The 19,742-nt window shown below is 28.3% G+C and overlaps 1 protein-coding gene across 2 annotated transcripts in view; it reads right to left on the bottom strand.

The window, feature by feature from the left end:
- Positions 1-865: 865 nt before the first annotated feature.
- Positions 866-19,742, bottom strand: part of LOC129966994 (uncharacterized) — an 86,980-nt gene continuing 68,103 nt past the window's right edge. For both annotated transcript variants that reach the window (XM_056081618.1, XM_056081619.1), the window contains exons 2-4: positions 17,771-17,823; positions 16,047-16,404; positions 866-5,079 (exon numbers count right to left, since the gene is read on the bottom strand). In XM_056081618.1, the coding sequence (XP_055937593.1) occupies positions 2,258-5,079; positions 16,047-16,404; positions 17,771-17,823 (3,233 nt within the window). In that variant the 3' untranslated portion in view covers positions 866-2,257. The remainder of the gene's footprint in view (positions 5,080-16,046; positions 16,405-17,770; positions 17,824-19,742) is intronic.

Below are 19,742 nucleotides of genomic sequence, written 5' to 3'. Positions count from 1 at the left end.
AATATTTTAGTTTTATGATAAGATATATATGCATGCAAAATTATACCTTTGGGAAATTTATTGCAAACACTGCTACTAACAGAAAACAGAGGCTTATCTACTCTATATTATTTTATTTCAAAAATATATATCATTTCATTTTAATAAACAATGTGTAAATATATTTCTTATTTTATTTACATTAATAAATATATTTACAGATATATAAAATATTGTTTTTCTTAATAACTCACATGATAAATGTTCAAAAATTTATTTTCAAAAACACTGAAATATTCACAAAGATACAGTTATCATACAAATAACGCAACCTTTATGGAACAAAATAAGTAAACATTGGAAAATAATTAGTAAAGATAAAATACATAAAAATAATCAGAATTCTTTACAAAGGGAAGTAATTCATGCAAAATATTGTGGAATTACATTATTCCTGGTATAATTTATATTGAAGTATAGTGATTTAATCTGAAATAGCAAATATGATTATCATTATTCATTAATTTTTTTGACACATTATTAAAAAAAATCTTTTTTTTTTTCATTTAATATTTGAAAAGCTATAAAACTTTTAATTATTTTCAGCTAGACATTGGAATAAATGCTTAAAGCCTTTTTATGAAATATGAATTTTCCTTATTATTTTCATAATTATCATCATATAACATAAATTATTTTAATCGCTGATGTATAATTCTCCACCAAATTCTCTAATGAATTGTTTAATTTGTGTTTATAATTATTAAATTTGATAAGCAATTTCCACATTACAACATTTCAAAACTCTTATCTTGTGTTTCTTATAAAATATGGCATTCTAACTTCAAATTTCAAAAGCGGATGATTTACATTGTCCAGCTCATAAAAAAAGTAATTATCTTGTGTTTCTTAAAAAGTAATTATCTTTTGTTTCTTAAAAAGTAATTATCTTGTGTTTCTTATAAAATATGGCATTCTAACTTCAAATTTCAAAAGCAGATGATTTACATTGCCGAACCCATAAAAAAAGTTATTGCTATCAAAAATTCATTTTTGTTTCTAAAAATCCATTGATGATTTTTTAAGGCTATAAAAACATATCTATAAGTTGCTTGTATGAAAACTGTAATAAATTCAGATTTTAAAAATCTAGAAAAGCATCTACTCTCTAATTAGATGAAAGTGATATCAATGTTGATATTCTCAATTTAAAAATTTTTACACTGCTTTTAAATAAAAATGAAATAGAAAGTATTATAAATTTATAATACACATTATTCCTACTTTTTTTAATCCAAACAGTGAAAATCAGCTACTTTTTCCCTAAGAGTCTTAGTATCAATTGTTATTGTTTATCGTTTAATTGGAAAAATCTAAAAAAATCAATATATGTAGCTTAATTGAAAATAGGTTTTAAAAAACTGATTTCTTACTTCATAATGGGATGTTGAATTAGATGAATTATTCTAGAATTAATAGAAATTCTTTTTATTATTAGATGTTTTAAATTAGGTCAAATATAAAAAGCTCTTTAATTAATCAATTTTCCAATTGCATTTATTTTATATTTCATTTTAGATAGCAAAATTATAAATATTTTCAACTAAATTAATTTCTTATTATAAAGCTAAGCTGATTAGATAATTTAAGATTAATTTTTTCCCACTTTTAATGAATCAGAACACAAACATCTGAACACAGACTATGAATTTAATAGAGCACTTTTTGACTACTCTCTCGTAGATGGTATTAAGGAATTGAAACTTATATTTTCAGCATTAATTGTCATATTCAGCCAGTGATTTAAAATGACTCGTATTGTTTGAAAATAAGAAATTTAAACAAAATAAGCTACTGCAATGAAATTATTGAACCTCCTTCTACAATATTAATTCAGATATTTTAAGCCCTAACAAGAGCTGTTGTACTAAATAGCTTCTTATATAAACATACATATATTTATCATATCTGTTTTTAAAATAATTTTCTATGGTTATAAACATTAATATTTCATTTATCAACCGACCAGCGGTTAATAAATTGAATATATATACATACACAAATTTCACATCAGTGATATTTTTACTCAATGAGAATTTTAAATGTATTACATAGTAATTACAGAAGAGGATTTCTTCTAATTCGCATTCTCAAATAGTATTTTGCTGCTGCGCAAATTACATGGAGGTGAGCGAACTTAAAATTGTTACTGATATTTCAATTATAAAATTTTCATTAGTTTTACATGAAAAGATGACATTAAAAATAATATTTATTTTCAGCTTGCCAATTCTGTCCCATTATTTGGTGTACATTTAACATTTTCTTCAAAATCACAGATGCCCGAATCTGGATTGAATAGCAGGCCCTGTTTACAATAATGGGAGAATTTCTTGCCTCTTACACACCTGTAGAATACATGACAATGCCGATTATAATCAGGATAAAATCCATCTGGTTTATTCGTGCAAGTGAAAAAAAACTGTCCTGGAATACTGTGAACATGTCTGTGAGATATAATTGTGTCTTCACTTCCCTCCTGTATATTCTCATCTGTTGAATTATAATCTAAGGGATATCTGCATTCTGTGTTCGATTCCGGCTCGCAGATTGCTGTTTCTAAACTAAATATTTTACCTTTTGGGCACAGGAATCGATATGGGAGGTTATTGATACAGCCTATATAGTTTTTACATCCAGAAGCATAATCCGGCACGAACTGGTTGGTTCTTCCTTTGCAGTCAAATGTTTCTTCAATGATTGGCTCAGGTCTTGTGCAAAAAACATTCTCTGGTAAATCGCAGTTCTTTGTTTCCGGATTGAACAGTAAAACACTAGGACAACTGTATGTTTTGCGTATTGTTTTAAAGCATATATGGAACATTTTACAGCCACTAGCGTAGTCAGGGAAGAAACCAGTATCACCTTTTCTGCAGGCTGCATCGAAATCTCCATTTTGTATTTCAATTTGATGAGGTCTTGTGGACCCATTAGAATGTTGAGTATCATCGTAATTCCTAGTAGTAATTACAGTTGTTTTAGTAAGTTCAGATTGCCTTGTATAGTCTGTTTGTATCGGATTTGATAAATGTTTGGATGGATATTGTCTTTTGCTTGAAAAGTCACTTTGAATTGAATTAGGAGCTTTTGAGTTGCTCAGATCATCATAAATGTTATCGGTTGAACTTGGTGAAGCAATGTCAGACGGATAATTATCGTAATCATCCCACATTCTGCTTTTTGTTACCGGCTGCTCTTTCTGATAGGCCCTTGTGACTGGTTGCTCCTTTTGATAGGTCCTTGTGATCGGCTGCTCTTTTTGATACACTTTTGTAACTGGTTGCTCCCTACGAGGTATGTATCCAAGTGTTTCTGTGTATAAATCCTCTGGCCTAAATACATGATAAACATCATCCGTCTGCCTGTTTTGTTTTTCGATTGGTAAATCAGTTAAATATTTCGTTGAAGGTAGACATTGGACGTACTCTTCTCGGTCACACATCATTTTTACAGAATTGAATTTTTGTCCTTCAGGACAATACACAGGAATGCTTTTACCATTTTCACATACAAAATAGCGTCTACAATCCAAATCAAAATCTTCGTACATGCCATCTTCTAGGTGAGCACAACTGAAAGAACTTTTATTGTCAGAAAGTCTTAGTCTTGAATTCTCACAAGCATTTGTTCCTTTAGAGTAAATGCAGCTTTGAGCTTTCTCGTTGTATGCGAAATTAACTGGGCAAACATAAGATATTTTCTTGCCTTCCACACAAAAATGGAATTTCCTGCAATGTGATGACTCTCCGAATATTCCATTTATATCTTGAGGGCAAGTGAAGCTGGAATCTCTGATTTCGGTCGGTACAATGGCCATAGTGCTAAATACTCTACGTTGAATGATGTATTCTTGTGAGCACTCATCTGATCCTAAGATGCATTTGCCTAAATGCATATCGTATTGCATGCCTCGTGGACAAATATTTGTAAAACCGACACCGTTTCGACATTCATGCCATTCTGAGCAATTGATACCTACATATACACCATCGTCACCAGGCAAACATTGAAATGTGGCAATGGCAAAAGGGGCTTTACAGCTACTTATTTTATTTTTGCAGGAATTTGTTTCTGAATCAAAAACTGCGCCTTCAGGGCATTCATGAAATTTCAACTGTCCGTATGCGCATGTAACATATCTGCGACAATCACTGGAAAATTCTGGAAAAATACCAAGTCGATTATCACAATTGTAAGAATCGAATAAACGCGGTGCAGTAACAAAAGATGAATGATCGCGGCATACAACGAAACTAGAAGGCAAGCATTTTCCTGTAGCTATATCGAAAAGATCTGTGCCTGAGCAATATGCAGTAGAAACTCTTTTCTGACTGAGGCAAATAAAATAAGCCGCGCAACCGGTATCATAATCAGGATAAACGCCATCAGGTAATCCATCACAATCAGTATCCACAATTGGAGAACAAGTTACCAATGAAGAGGGTTGACAGTTACCTGTCAAAGGATTTAGAAGTTTGCCCATTGGGCATGACCCTTGGTGAGTCAACAATCCATCAAGGCATATAAAAAAATCACGACATCCAGATTCGAAATTGGGGTGAATTCCATTACTTTTACTCATGCATTTGTTAATATCTAATTTTGGGCAGTCAGCATCTGTTTCGCATGTGAGGGATTTTGAATCAAACAGTGTTTTAGATGGACAATTGTATGTTTTCAATCCACCATTCATACATAGTCCAAACACTTTGCAGTCTGTACTGAAGTCTGGATAATATCCATCAGGTAATCCAGCGCACTGAATTGCTTCCAATCCATGGCATCGAGTAATTGAGCTTTTTGTGCATCGATGCTGTCTAGCATTATAAATAGTTCCTTCTGGACACACATATTCAGAAATATTTCCATTAATGCATTCAAAATAACGTTTACAATAACTTCCGGAATCAATGTATATTCCATCTTCTTTGTTCCTACATGTTAAAGTACCACAGGATATGCTGTTGGTGTCTCGGCAGGATTTTGTTCTCCAATCGTACATCAAGGATCTTGGGCACTTGAAATTTAATTTTACACCTCCTGAAAAAAAGAAATTTTATCAATAATAATTTCATAAAAGTTGGAAACTTCAGAGTAAGTAAGTAAATAAGATTTCATTTATAATACGAAAAATGTTGCATAATAAGTGAATCGATAGATTCTTAAAAACTTTCACCCATTTCATATTTGTACTAAGATATTAATTCATTTAGGAAAATGTTTTATCTCAATGTATCTGACATCACTGATTATAAGGTTTCAAATTTACATAAAAGAAACGTTTCTACTTCTCACCTTAGTTAGTAATTTTTAAATGATTTCCAAAATTTTTAGTATCGTACGAATTTATTGGTAAGATAATAAAAAATTCAAGGATTTTTTTTTATCTGATTTTATCTGATATTACTGAAATCTTTTATCTGATTTTATCTAATATCACTGAAATCTTTTATCTGATTTTATCTTATCTCACTGAAATTATGGTTTCAGATTTATATAAAAAAATACCTTCTTCTGACCTTAATTAGTTATCTATAAATTATAAAAAATCGAGCATGGATTTATTAGTGAAAGTGTAAAGATTCAGGGATTTAGAAACTCCCAAAAGTGTCTGAGTCTCTTATCAGCACATTCTTTCCCATATTCAAACATAAATCCCAGAATAAACGTTCAATTTTTCTCTTCATAAATAAGTATTTTTGTTAGTAAAATGTATTCTAAACGTAACAATATTTATAAAACTCTTAACTATGTTGTATGTATTGTTTTTGTCCACATCCAATAGACGCAAGTGAAAAAAAAATCAGCTTCTCCAGAACTTAAAGTATTCTCACAGTCCTGGGACTCCAAAAAATATCCGAAGGTAAAAATCAAGGCATTCTAACTATTCAATCAAGTTCGCCCACATTTCCCCTAAAACTTTTCAAACCAAACCTTTACGTCCAACGTGGTACATCCTGCAAGCCGAAATTCCAATCTCATTTAAAATCCAAATGAGAAGTCTTTTCGGGAATTCGGGAAGCTTAAGGTGAAGGGGAAAAATCAATGGAATGGAGGCAGACATTGGGTTAAGTCGGACGTTTGAAAACTGAATAACCTTAGACTTAAATGAATGATTCTTTACGTCTTGATCTAAAGCACCCTTGGGGTTCCTTTTGAAGAAGCATTTTCGGTGAGGGGAAAGGCATTTCGAAACATATGATTCTGACTCTGATTGATAAGTGCAGAATTGTGCCCGCAGGGTATGCCGAGACATTGTTCGCTATTTTCTGCAGTGATCAACTGCGTCCTAATGATTGTAGTTTACTTTGATTAATTTGTTGCTTCTTATTTCAATAGCGGAAAAGCTGAAAATGACAAATTATTGGTATATTATCGCTCTAAATGCATATTTATTCTCAAGGCAATAACTTTCCGAATAAAAGATGCACCGCAATTGAAATAAGTCGGTTATTTATTGCCAGTTCTCAAATGTATTCAATATTTAAAAGTAGTTTCTGTAAGTTTTCAATTCATCTTATAAAATAAATGAGGCAGATTTTAAGTAAAAAAAGACTTATTTCGAATTTTAAGGAAATTAGAAATGTATAGAAATATCTCTGAATGGAATAAAGAGTGGTTTATAAATAGAAAGGATTAAGAATAAAGAATGCGTTTTAGTTTAAGTTTACGTTAAACCAGTTATTTATTACAGGTGCGAAATGTATCAGAAATTAATTATTAATTTCAACATACTTTAAATTTCTCTTATATAAGAATTAAAGCAGAAATGGCATTTATTGGACCTATTTCTAGACAGAATAGAATATAAAGTAAATAGTAAGGCGCCATAATTGGAAAGACTCTAATATTTAGTACAGAATTCTCAATACATTCAAAATATATTACAAGTTACCACATGCATTGAATTCATTTTATGTGTACATTGATATAAACTTTAAATCAAAAGAAACTAAATATTTCAGTTTCTAATGAAAGGAACAATATTCTTCAGTAGTTAAATATTTAGAAACACTTCTACTAATTTTTTTTTCCTTCTCTTGAACCACGCCATTGAAATTCTTTTTATTAAAATTTCCAGAGCAAATTCAGATGATTTTAAATATTTCTAAAATATTCAGTCAAAGATTTTGGAAAAAAATTTAGTATGTTCAAAATGAAGATATATGTACCAGTGTTAATATATGTGTGTACGAATTTCCATTACAATAAAATTCAAAGCAAATATGAGTTTAATATTTTCAATAATATGAAAGAGATTTATTATATGTAAGAGGATTTTAATCTATATTCGTCAGAAACTCTAACTTAGAAATGATAAATAAGATTTCATGTAACCACTATATATAGACTGTCAAACAATAAATAAAATAAAAAATAAATAAAATCAAACAAACACAGATAAAATGTTTAGAAAAATATGACAGCAATGAATATTCAAACCAAATACTAAACATAATACCATCGAAAATATTTACAAATTTTTAATAAATAATTTGCCAATTAGTTTTAAAATATTCTAGTTTCATTCCTTTGATCAAAAAAGATGTAGCCTTCTTTAGTTAACTTTTAAAGTATGCTGAGAAGTTTTGCATTCAAATGCAAAATTCTCAAAGAAACACCAAAAAACAAATAAGTACAAAAGCCACTTTACGAGAGATTGAGCAAAGGCAGGTATATTTTACATACTGTCTTCTCTTCAAAATCCCACTTTCATGAGGTACACTGTTTTCTTCAGCTATGCAGGAAGAAGAAAAAAAAGAAGATTCTTCTTCTTTTCATCAGGCACTTAGCTACTGAGTGACGTTTTATGTTGGAAAATGAATTTTTAAAGATTTTGTGGACTACAATGCCGTTTTTAGAAGCAATGTTAAGAGCAGACAAGTGAAGCAAGTCAAACATTTGTGTTGACCTGCATATCAGAGAATTGCTTGCAGGATGTTATTGACGTATTTTTAAGATCTTCCGATCAAACTATTATTGATGTAATAAATCATTATTTAAGAATAAAAAATACTAAAAATCAAAGAAATATTTGAATATTTGCTAGACACTTTTTATTTTTTGACATGATGCATTTATGAAATAATATTACCAAATTTACTCCCAATAGTACATTTATAAGAATAATTTCAAATTCAGTACAACAACTCTCTTTTAGATTATTATAAATCATTTTAAAGGCTGCTCTAATAAAATATGAAGACTCAAATGCCGAACTATCTCATGATAATTATTGATTGGTCTGGAGTATTGAAGTTCAAAGTTTCTGTACTTGTGCATTTTTTGTTGCTTATAATATTAGCGGCCAATATTGTACTTAATGTAACTATTAAGATAGTAGAAATATATGAAAATTTAGAATTTGTCGTGAATATCAGGTATATACATATTGATTTAAATATGGTGAAATAAAATTATTTACATCCTTTAGACCTTTATTTTCAGTTGGAAATATATGACTATTTCTAATTGTGTTAAAATTAATTGTTAAATCAAGATTATAATGAGTACCTTGTATTAAATTGCTCAAATCTTCATAATATTATTTGGTAAGGAAAAAAATATCATTAGTTTATTGATTCTATATAAATTCAAATGTAAAAATAAATAAATAAATAAAACGGAAGGGCCTTGAATATTTTAGGTAACGAAATATTTTGGTTTGTCTTATAAATAAATATCGGATTATCAATCAGTATACTCATATTCAACACTTAACAACCAGAATTGCAACACAACTATAAAAATGGTTCACCAGATAAGTGTTGAATACAATATAATTGAATATAGTGGATATAAATTGTTGTTTCCATTTACATTAAACATACATATGGGTATAATTTTCTAATAAAAAGAATATACCTTTAAAATGTTTTCAGTAAAAAATGCAGTTGAAACAAAAACGAAAAATATGTAATGTATCCATATATATATATAATTTCAGCTATACACAGCCTTAAGGTGATTATAATGCATTTATATAAAAATACGGGAATCATTTTGAAATATTTCAATTTTAAATACTTATAAGTGATACTACATGTAGTAAAACTGAGTATTTAAAAAAATAAACGTCTTCGTTTAGCTCTAAAAGTTGCTGAAACACCTTTAATTTATCTTTTTGTTGCCTTGTAAATATACCGAATTGCTATTGTAGATAACATACCTAAGTATGGATATATTCTATCCATTTTCTACATATATAAATTTTCAATTTAATATTCAAATTACTATGAATTTATAATGCTCAATATAATTATTAGTTTCATTTAATACATTTGTCTACTTAATTATAATACAAACTACTGCATTTATTTTTTTCTAATAAACACATGTTCCGACGTTTGCATAAAAAAAGCATTCGTCAGTTATATGTGTAATGAAATTTCAAATAAATTAATTACCATATATAACGCTTTTATATGTTACGATTTTCTTTAAGATTAATTATATATTTATTTTAAAAAAAAGAAATCTTAACTTATTAACATACGATGGTATTAAATGCAATAAAAATGTAATTCAATATTTGAATACAATAATGAGCAAACACTTTCAATGACTTACACCATTTCAACCTTAAATTTCTAATATACGGTATGCGGGTGATAGAAATAAAGTACAACCGAACAAGGCCATAGATTCCCCGAGAACATTTTATGAGTGTTGTGTTCCAAGGTTTAGATTGCATATCATGTCCTACTTTATTGCGTTAATAAAAATAGAATTTTTGACGAAAATGTGCGTAATGTTCGAATATAACTCATATTTTTTCACATATATAAGATTTTATCATATAAAGCAGAAGAAAAAGATTTATGAAATATTATCCCTACAATATGGCCAATAATATAAATTTCCATGGGAAAAAGTGTTTTCCATTCTGAAATATGTCGGTTCATAAACTTTTATACACATGGCTTCTACTTTTCTGGTTTGTATCGTTGAAAAAAATATTTAACACTGAAAATAAAATATATTGTGGTTAGCTTGTGGATCTCAAAAGATTTTCCTGTAGTTAATTTGTAACGAATTTCGTATTAGCAAGTTTGTAACCATATGTTTCTAGTAGACTAATTTATTTAAAACGCTAGCGAGAGTGATCTTCATGAAATTTTCTCATATATTCTCTAAGAATTGAACTTATGTATTATTAATCGCTTGGTTTTGGCGAGCAATATTTATTAAAGAGTTTATTAGGCTTCGATATTTGGCGATTAATTACTCAGATGTGGTTAATACACAAGCAACAGAAAAATCAAATGTATATTCGGAACTTTTATTTTCAGATCAAATGAAACCAAAATAAGCCAAATAACTATAATTATAGTTATAAAATTACAAATTAAATTCCATATATTTAAGTGATTACGCTTTTGAGAATCACGATTGTGAAAATACATACATATGGACAATTCACAACGTAATGGATCTGTTTCAAAATTTGACATGAATTCACAGTTTAGATGTTAAATCTGTATACCTAATTTTATATACTGGAGTCCTGGCCTAGGGGTGGCTTGTCTTCCCCGTGATTTGGGAGTTCAGGGTTCGGGATCTGGTTAGGACATGGTTGTTCTTTACCCTGTGTTCTATTTGTGAGGAATGTAAGAAGGGGTTGTGAGTGTCATCTTCCAATGAACTAGAAGTCAGATTTCCGCCATCAGACGCTCCGGGACCTTTACCTATAGACGCTAGTGCAAAAACTCGGCTTAAATCACTGACCATTTGTCAGCGGACTTGTCTATGGCAAGTGCCATAAGTAACAACAAGTGTCTTTGTGTTATAGTAATCTAATTAAGCTGTATTTTGACAGATGCACTCTTAATATATATCGTTCAGAATTTAATAAAAATATGCAAATTATTATAAAGACCGTATACAAATACCCATTTGCCTACTTCAAAAGGTTTTTGAGTTTTCATGTTCGCAGGTAGTTGTGGTGATAGCTTATAAGCCAGTTAACAGCTACAATACACTAGCAATCGCATTGTGTAGTTACTGGGCTGTGAACCACAAGGTTCCAAGTTCTGTCCCCGTCAATTCCAATATGCGACATTGGTGAACTCGGACGATGAACCTGCAACCTTCGTACAGCTGTTGTAGACCCATCTACCCACATCAATCCAAAGTCGGCAGTCTGACTTGACACAGCAGCACAAAGCCGTCAGACACACTTGGCGCAACAGCATCAGCAACAGCAACCACACACGCTGATAACTCTTGGCGTTATTCAAATGTTCAAATATGTACAGACACATTAGAATCAACAGCTAATAGAATTATTTGTATTTACCACAGTCAGACATAGTCAGACATAATTTCAAAAATGTGTTTTTCGGATTCGGGAATCTATTTTCTGGGTAGTATTGCACAAGCGTATGTATGGGAATACGTTCAGCTCGAATAGATAAGATAGTATTTTCATTTTATATATTTTCCATTTGATTATTTACTTTTCTTTAATATTGCCAATGTAGACCTTTCAAATCCTGCGGCCCAACTGAGCCTCTGTAGGATGACGGATGAAGTAAGTTGATATTTCTTTTTCTTGAATCACATAAGTTATATAGGTAATCATTAGAATTATTGCATTCTGCTTTATTTCATTAATTAAATTATGACAGTTAAAAATCATTCCTCATTTGGTATATATTTATTTTACTTTATGTATTTCCTTTAAGAATCTTCTGCAAAAATATCTGCTTTTACTCATAAAAGCTTTGAAACACTATTAATCTAAAAAAATTACATTTTTGAATTTATTTCCATGATAAAAATTAATATACTCCCACATTTTTATATTTTTGTGGGTCCATTTTCTTTCCTATACGATTATTAATTTTAATTCTTTTTCCTTTTTTTTATTGAAAATTTATTCAAACGTAAGATAAAGTTTGTTTAAATGAAAAAAAAAAACTTATTTTTCCGGATACAAATTATTTTGATCAATCATCACCATTTTCTTAAAAATGTATTCATCATTCATTAAATACATAAATTCAATTCTTTCAATAGTATACTACATTGACATGTTTAGTTAATTTTTTCTGAAAACAATGTGTTGGCTCAGGAACTTCAACAACAAACAAGGGGGTGTATAAATATTTAATTTTATTATTGCCTACTACAAGATATAAAATAAAACGAATAATTAAATGTAATATAATGTTTTAAAAATCTAACACAAAGATAGAATATAACTAGTAATAATCAAAGGAACTCTGCAAAGGAAGTGCTTTCTGCATTCTCTGCATTTCAGGATTTGTTGTATTTGAAGCTCAAAATTTAAACACGGGTTTCTATAACTTTGAGTGACATAAAGAGCATATTTAGATACGAAAAATTTTTCAGCAACACATTTTGCCTAAGTAATAATGAAAACAAAGTTGTAATTTTCTTGAGCACTGAATAATGTTATGAGTTAAATCAGAAATAACGCAAAATTGCACGGACTCTTATGTCATTATTTTCAAAAATTGTAAAAATTGTATTCTTAAAATAAATTTTGAAATTTTAGACATCTAAAATATATATTCTGACTGACTATAAACATTGATAAACCACTTACAACGATTTTTTTTTCTAGCGTGTGCATTATAATAATAACGGATGAGACCATAAAATGTTCCAAATGTTTCACCTCCATTAACTATTGCCGTTAACCTATTGCCTGTTTGAACTCAGTTAGAAAATAGTTAAATAACAGTTAAATTTTACAGATTAAAGTTTACTATTCAGTACACTCACTAAGTTTCAAAATATTTTATACGCTGAGTCATTTTGCCCAATTTGTGAAGTAGTAGCTCAATATTTTAGTAGCATTTTCTTTTTTTTTAAAAAAAAAGATACTTTTCCTAATATATGAATCTGTTTTTAATATTCGTACGTAAAAATGTATTTACATTACAAGAGCAATTTTCAACAAGAATAAATAAAGTTTAAATTTTCTGCATTTATCAGTAAATTCAATGTATTTCTGTACTTTTAAATCATTTTATCATATAAAATGCAATGTATATTTTCTTTCGTATAAAAATATTTAAATTATTTTTAAATATTTATCATTTTAATCAATGTATGTCACACACTCAATAAATCAGAAAAATTAGCCTACGTACAGACTATATCTGATTCGGAAATATAAATACATAATGCAACACTCCATGTTTTCTACATCAAATTATATAATGCATCTTCTTCTAAACCACCATTTTTTAAATTACAGCATTAAAAATATTAAAGTGTTAAGAACTTTTATCTAAGAGAATGGAGAAAAGAAATCAAATAGACCTCATAAGCTCTTGACTGTGAGATTTGTTTGACTGTACCATCGTCTGTATAAAATTAAGATTGCAATTTTAATATAAGATACATCTGTTTATTTTAAACAATTGAAAATTCTTCATTCAAATCTATAAAAGCTTCTATTAAATTTACGCGTAGAAAATGATTAAACCAGACACAAACTCTAATGAAATTTCATCAGAGATTTACAACGTGCAGCTTGCAAATCAATGTCTCTCGCCTTCTTGATTCACTTGGACTTAACGATTGCTTCATTTCCCCTTACGAAAAGTCCGGAAACCCTTACTTATCACCGGTTCGACCAAAATTTCAAGTCACGCGCGTTTCTCTAACTGCCCTTAAAAGAATTTATGACGTCGTAAAGGCCCGAAGCAACGTATTGCAGCTTAACCCCAAAAGAACCCTTTTGTCTTTGCTTACAAGCAGAGGCAAAACCATTTTAAATGGGCCTTTAAATATCGGAGCATTGGATTTTTATGTTCTTCAACAATGTTTACGTTTGCTGAGAAGAGAAATTGGGTGTCACCAAGAATGCACGAGTTGCTCACTTGCATCCTTTTTATTCTCTTAAAAGATTCAAGAAATGAAGATTTGTTTGAGGAAGATTCGATTTATGATGGTTTCAAAACCATTAACGTCAAATATTATCGTTTAACCGTACGATCTTTTATTTCAATTTCGGTGCGATATATGGCAAGTCCTAGAGAAGACAGCCTGTTTCTTTACATCACTTATTATTTAAAATAAATATTAAAAATGCTTGGAGAAAATCCATAGAAAATAATTATAAGATAAGTGCATCAATTAAAATATTTAGAAAAGAATTCAAACTAATGAAGGTTATTGATTAGTATTTTTACCTTAATGCTTAGCCACCATTTGAAAAAAGTATTTTTTAAAAGATTTATCTTTCTTTGGAAGCTTCAAAGTTATGCTATCCGATTAACTTGGTCTATCCAAATGAGAATCTTAAATAAGAAATAAATAAAGCCTTATTTTATATATTTTACCCTCATGTAGTGGTATATGACATAAAGTTCGTTTTTGTTCAAAATACCTGATAATTTTGGAATGGTTTTAATATAATTATTAACGTTATATTTCATTTGTTTCAATGAAATCCCGGCATGTTTATGCTAAACTCATTTATATGATTTCAGCAATAGTATCTTCAAATGTTAATTAAGTTTTAAAAACCACCAACATTAAAGCATTATAAAACTCGTTGCTCTAATCTGCAAAATTATAATGCCACCTGAATGTATAATTTGTGAAAAATATTGATCCATATATGTTAATATTAAAATATTCTTTTATCCAGTTATACTGCTTAAAGTCTTCAGGTAATTAAGAATAAAAAGAAAATATGCAATTGATTATATGTAGGAACATGATGTTAGTTGGAAATTTTTTTCATACCAGATAGGTAAATTTTCAATTGAATAAATAAATTTACTATTGAATAAATAAATTTACTATTGAAGAAATGAATTTACTATTGAATAATCATTTACGGATTTGAATAATGGAAGACTTATTAGAAAACAAAGTCACATTTTTTGTGGAATTTGAAAAATAAAAATGATTATGATTAACATTATTGATATTAATTATAGGCAAAAACTAAAATAATAAATTACAATTTCTGAAAAAAAAAAGATGAAACGGTTGCTCCTGAGTTGTTCTACAGTAGCTAATTCACTCTAAATATACCTCTTATTTCGTTTAATAATGCAATGATTTCTAAGTTTCAATAAAACGAAATAATTATTTTTCTTTTCATTCTGTAAAACGGTAAATATTCCATCAAAAAGATAAAATATTTTGTATTATCTATTTTTTTTAATCCAGAAATTACTATTTTATTTTTTCAAGTTGAGAGTTTCAATTATCACAGTTCATTCTTTTTACCTGTTTCCACCGGTTAAACATTTATGAAATTACTTATTATGAAATTTCGTAGTATGTAGTAAGGAATATAAATCGACTCCAACCGAAGTATCTATTTTTCATCACATACACATACATATACATATATATGTCGAAGTGACATTCTAGAAATTCATTTCACAAATACCATCTAGAATATCATTATAACAAGTTAAAATGATTGAGAAATTAATTGCATGACTTTATTTCTATAACTTCTGCTATGCCAATAAAAAATAATTGAATATTATAAAAGTTTTACTGAAGTATAAATTGTGGTTGAAGTATAAAAGTCTTCTTTTATTTCCTTTGAATATGTAATTCCACTGAAATATTCTGCAACACAATATTTCATAAATCTTTACTTTAGTTTGATATATTTTGAATACACGAAAAGGAATTACAGTAACTTGTAAATAACTTTTCAATAGGGTACAATCTCCAGAATATGTTCACTGAATATTTGCTGCCTGATCAACACCCCACAAATTTTCTTTTGATATATATAAAGTAAAAGTAGAAAAATAGTTCTTTTTGAGTTTATATTATGCGTTCATTCAACTGCCTACAGAAAACAACCTTAGGAAGTTTAAAACAACAAATACAAATCCCAAACAATGATGGTTAGTTCTTCAAAATATAGCCGAATTCCTTAAATTACTTATTTATAATTGCTAAATTGATTGCAAAATGTAAATGCATGCTATTGTAAAGTCAATTATAACTACTTAGCTCAATAATTTGGCTCAGTAATGGCATATACTAACCTTTGCAAATGTAAAACGATGAACATCCATTAGCGAAATTGGGGTATACCCCATCTCCTTGTCTGCATTCTTCTGCTTCACCATGAAATCTAATTACGTCATCCAAAACTGAAGGATTTTGGCGATCTGGACACATTGCTCTGTCAGGAGGTTCACAATGTCCAGAAGTCATACTGAAGACAAATCCTTTTGTACACCAAAAAGTTGCTGCTTTCTTCCCTTGCGAACAAATGAAGAACATTCTGCATGCTTGGCTGTAATCAGGATAGGCACCATCTGGTAGATGGGAACACAAATCATCAAATTCGATGATTTCACTGATATTTGAGGAATTATCAGTCTGTTTATTTAGTGTTATCTGGAAAGAAATATATGCATGTCATTTGAGTGATTGCAAAAGAATGAGAAGATAATATTTTGAAATAAAATTCCAGAACATTTTTTCTTTTGATGAAAGAAATAATTAAATAGGCAATCATTGATGATCTTGTTTTGAAAAATAATATTGAATAAAGGAATATTCTTGCAATATAGCTAGGAATTTTCTTCTAGATAATTTTTATTAAGTTAGGCAAACACACACAAAAAAAAATCTCAGTAGAAAAATAAAGATGGTATAAATGAAACCATTTATCGGTATGATGACAAAGAAAGTGTTTCAGATCCATAATTAATCTCTCTCTCTAAAACTTTTTTTCAATGTATTTTTCTTGATTAATATAATATTTTTCTTAGCCATATAAAATATCAGAGTTTTTTTAATCTTATTCGGATTCTACTATGGAGGAATTAAAATATTCTCTTTATTGAAAATGGGTTTTTTATAGGATGTAATGGAAGAGATTCTTCCTCAGTTTGAAGATAAAAATCTTTACCTACGTGTTTCAGTTTAACAAATTCGGAAGCAAATCAGTAAAGATTTTTTTTTCTTTTAAGTAATTGAGATTTTTTGATTATTAGCTTAAAAATGAAAAAAAAAACATATTTTATCTTTTTGAAAATTTGTATTAAAATAATTGAATAATTATATTTATAGAAAATAGAAATTTCTGAATACCTATCATAATAAATCTTTGCAATCGCTATTTAAATATATTTTAGTATATCCTGATTTAAGCAATACCATTTGATTTTTGCAAGATTTTACGAAGTGTGGTTTAAATATTAAAATTACAATTTTTAGAAAAAAATAATACATTATAATTGTATCAATATTAAATTCATTGTTAGAAAATAGCAATTCACAGTTAATTTTTTCATATTATTATCATGTATATAATTATTTCATCTATGCATTTGTCAATGCATTTGAAAGAAATCAAAGGCCGAGGTGCCATGATGGTAAGGTCTCGTTTTCGGGATTTGAGGGAACAAGTTTCGAGACCCCATTCCGCCGAAGAAAAGACGTGTAAGCTTGTCTGATGCGCGTTAAATCCGTCGCGGCCAAATGTCCTCCCGTTGGTGTAGCGTAGATGTTTGGAGAAGAGGCTGCCAACGGAGGTTTCGTCCTCGTCATCTGACACAGTTTAAATTTGGTTCGTCCTAAAGTAGTCTTAGTGTTGCTTTAAAACGGCACGTTAATAAAACTAGACTAAATCAAAACAATCATTAGAAGTATTTTCTTCAGAATATTTGAAAAGTTTCCTTTAGTCAAGGGAATACACTAGTGATAAAGATAATAAGCTTAGCATAACTTAAATGGTTAAAAATAAATAAAAAATTACTTGTAATTCTGGACGGCCATATACACAATGACAAATGAACAGTAACAGCAGCCCTGCAAAACAATAATATCAAACTAAATATTTGAGTACGAATTTGAGGAAATAAAGTGCTATTAAATTAAACAAATAAATAAAAAAATAATGAACGTTCCTATTAAATTTAAATTTAAATGTTACCCATTTTCATATTTTACTATTAATAAGGTATTTACCTAAGCATTTCTAGAAACTATCCAAAGGCAATAAGTTTCACAAGGAAATAAATAAATTTAATTATATATTTCAAGTCTAAAACGAAGGAAATTACTCATCATTATAACTAGAAGATTATTTTAAAAGTCAAATAAGTCTTAGAAATTTACTGTACAGAATTGAAAAAGAGTTCACAATAAACTTTATTTATATGCGTATGTGTGTGTTCAATACAAGTTTCAATATTAATATTAATATATACTTTAAATATGAAAATATTCATTTGAAATAATATAAAACAAATATACTGAAAAGCGTAGCAGTCATCAGCATTCAAAATTTCAATTATTATTAATAATTAAAATAAACAGCACATTTCAATATTTTATGAATATTGAGAGATATTATTTCCCCTTCTATTTTGCAAATATTTTCCACAAATTCAATTTATATTTAAACTTTTCTTCAATGTGCCTATAATGTTTTTTTTTTTTTAATAATGTGAAGCAGTAATAGCTTTTGACGATAGCTATTATTGCTTCACATTATAAAACAAGTTGAAATTATAAAGCGTTTAAAAAATCCTTATTATTTAAAATGTAACTTTAAAGTCTTTATTTTTATAAGCCTCATTTACAAATTATTTTACTATATAAAATATACAGAAATATATATGAAGACGTTAATAACCGTATATAAATTCCAAAAAATGGGTGATTTTAGAAATAGACATTATATCAATTGCTATCACCAGATCTGGAGTATAAAAATAAAGACCATTGATAAAAAACTTTCATAGATTATTCCAAGCCCTTATAGTTTTGAAAAGAAATTTCATATTTTCATTGAATCTGAATAAATAGTATTTCCTTATGTTCCTGTTGATGCCTTATTCTAAAATCACAAGACAATAAATTATTATTACAACATATCTTTTGAAATATTTTATATGTTACTGAAACTCTTTCTGAAAATTGTATCCTTAAGTGAACAATATATCGTATTTCATTCAGAAATTTTTCAATGATTAAGAAAATGTAAGATTTTTAATTTCATATGAAAATAATTAATTTTCTGGAAAAAAAAACCTTTTGAAAGGAAAAAAAGATAATTCAGAAGAATCTTTTTTTATATATCAGTTTTATTAATTCTAAGGGAATCATTACTATAAATAAAACACATTTTCAATCAGTAATTCACATCAACTAGCTTATAACATACGACAGTATAAACTTCGCATGACATATTGAAATGCTTCTTACTTATTTTAAGTTAAATTTTTAGAAAAAAGAAACTGTGACGAAGAAGGAAAAAAGGCGAGAAAGAACATCTTTTCTAATTTTTTCCTTTATATATAAAAAAATAATAATGATTCTTCTCGAAAAAAAGGTAATAGCTAGATAAGTGTTTAAGAAATTTTCAAAAAATTAATTTTGGGAGCCATTCCAATTTAATTTTATAGAACACATTTTACACAGAAAATTAAATGCAATACTTATAGAAAAAAAAAGCAAAATTTCATTTAGCATTTTGACAATCACGATGAGCAATAATTTCAAAATGCAAGTTTTGTGTTGCTTTTACAAATATCCTAATAAAATTAATTATTACAATGTCACTTACAATATATATTAATAAAATACAACACTATCTATTTAAAGCCATTAAATAATCTCAATTAATTCCAGGGTAAAATTTTTAAAGAAAGAGAAAGGAATAAAAAGTTTTTAAAGGATTATTAAAGTCACTATCTAAAAGCTTACTCAATCAAAAAGACTGT

The sequence above is a fragment of the Argiope bruennichi genome, chromosome 4, assembly GCF_947563725.1.
Source record: "Argiope bruennichi chromosome 4, qqArgBrue1.1, whole genome shotgun sequence".
Lineage (NCBI taxonomy): Eukaryota > Metazoa > Arthropoda > Arachnida > Araneae > Araneidae > Argiope > Argiope bruennichi.
The sequence above is the reverse complement of the archived record's forward strand: the minus strand, read 5'-3'. Positions and strand labels throughout refer to the sequence as shown.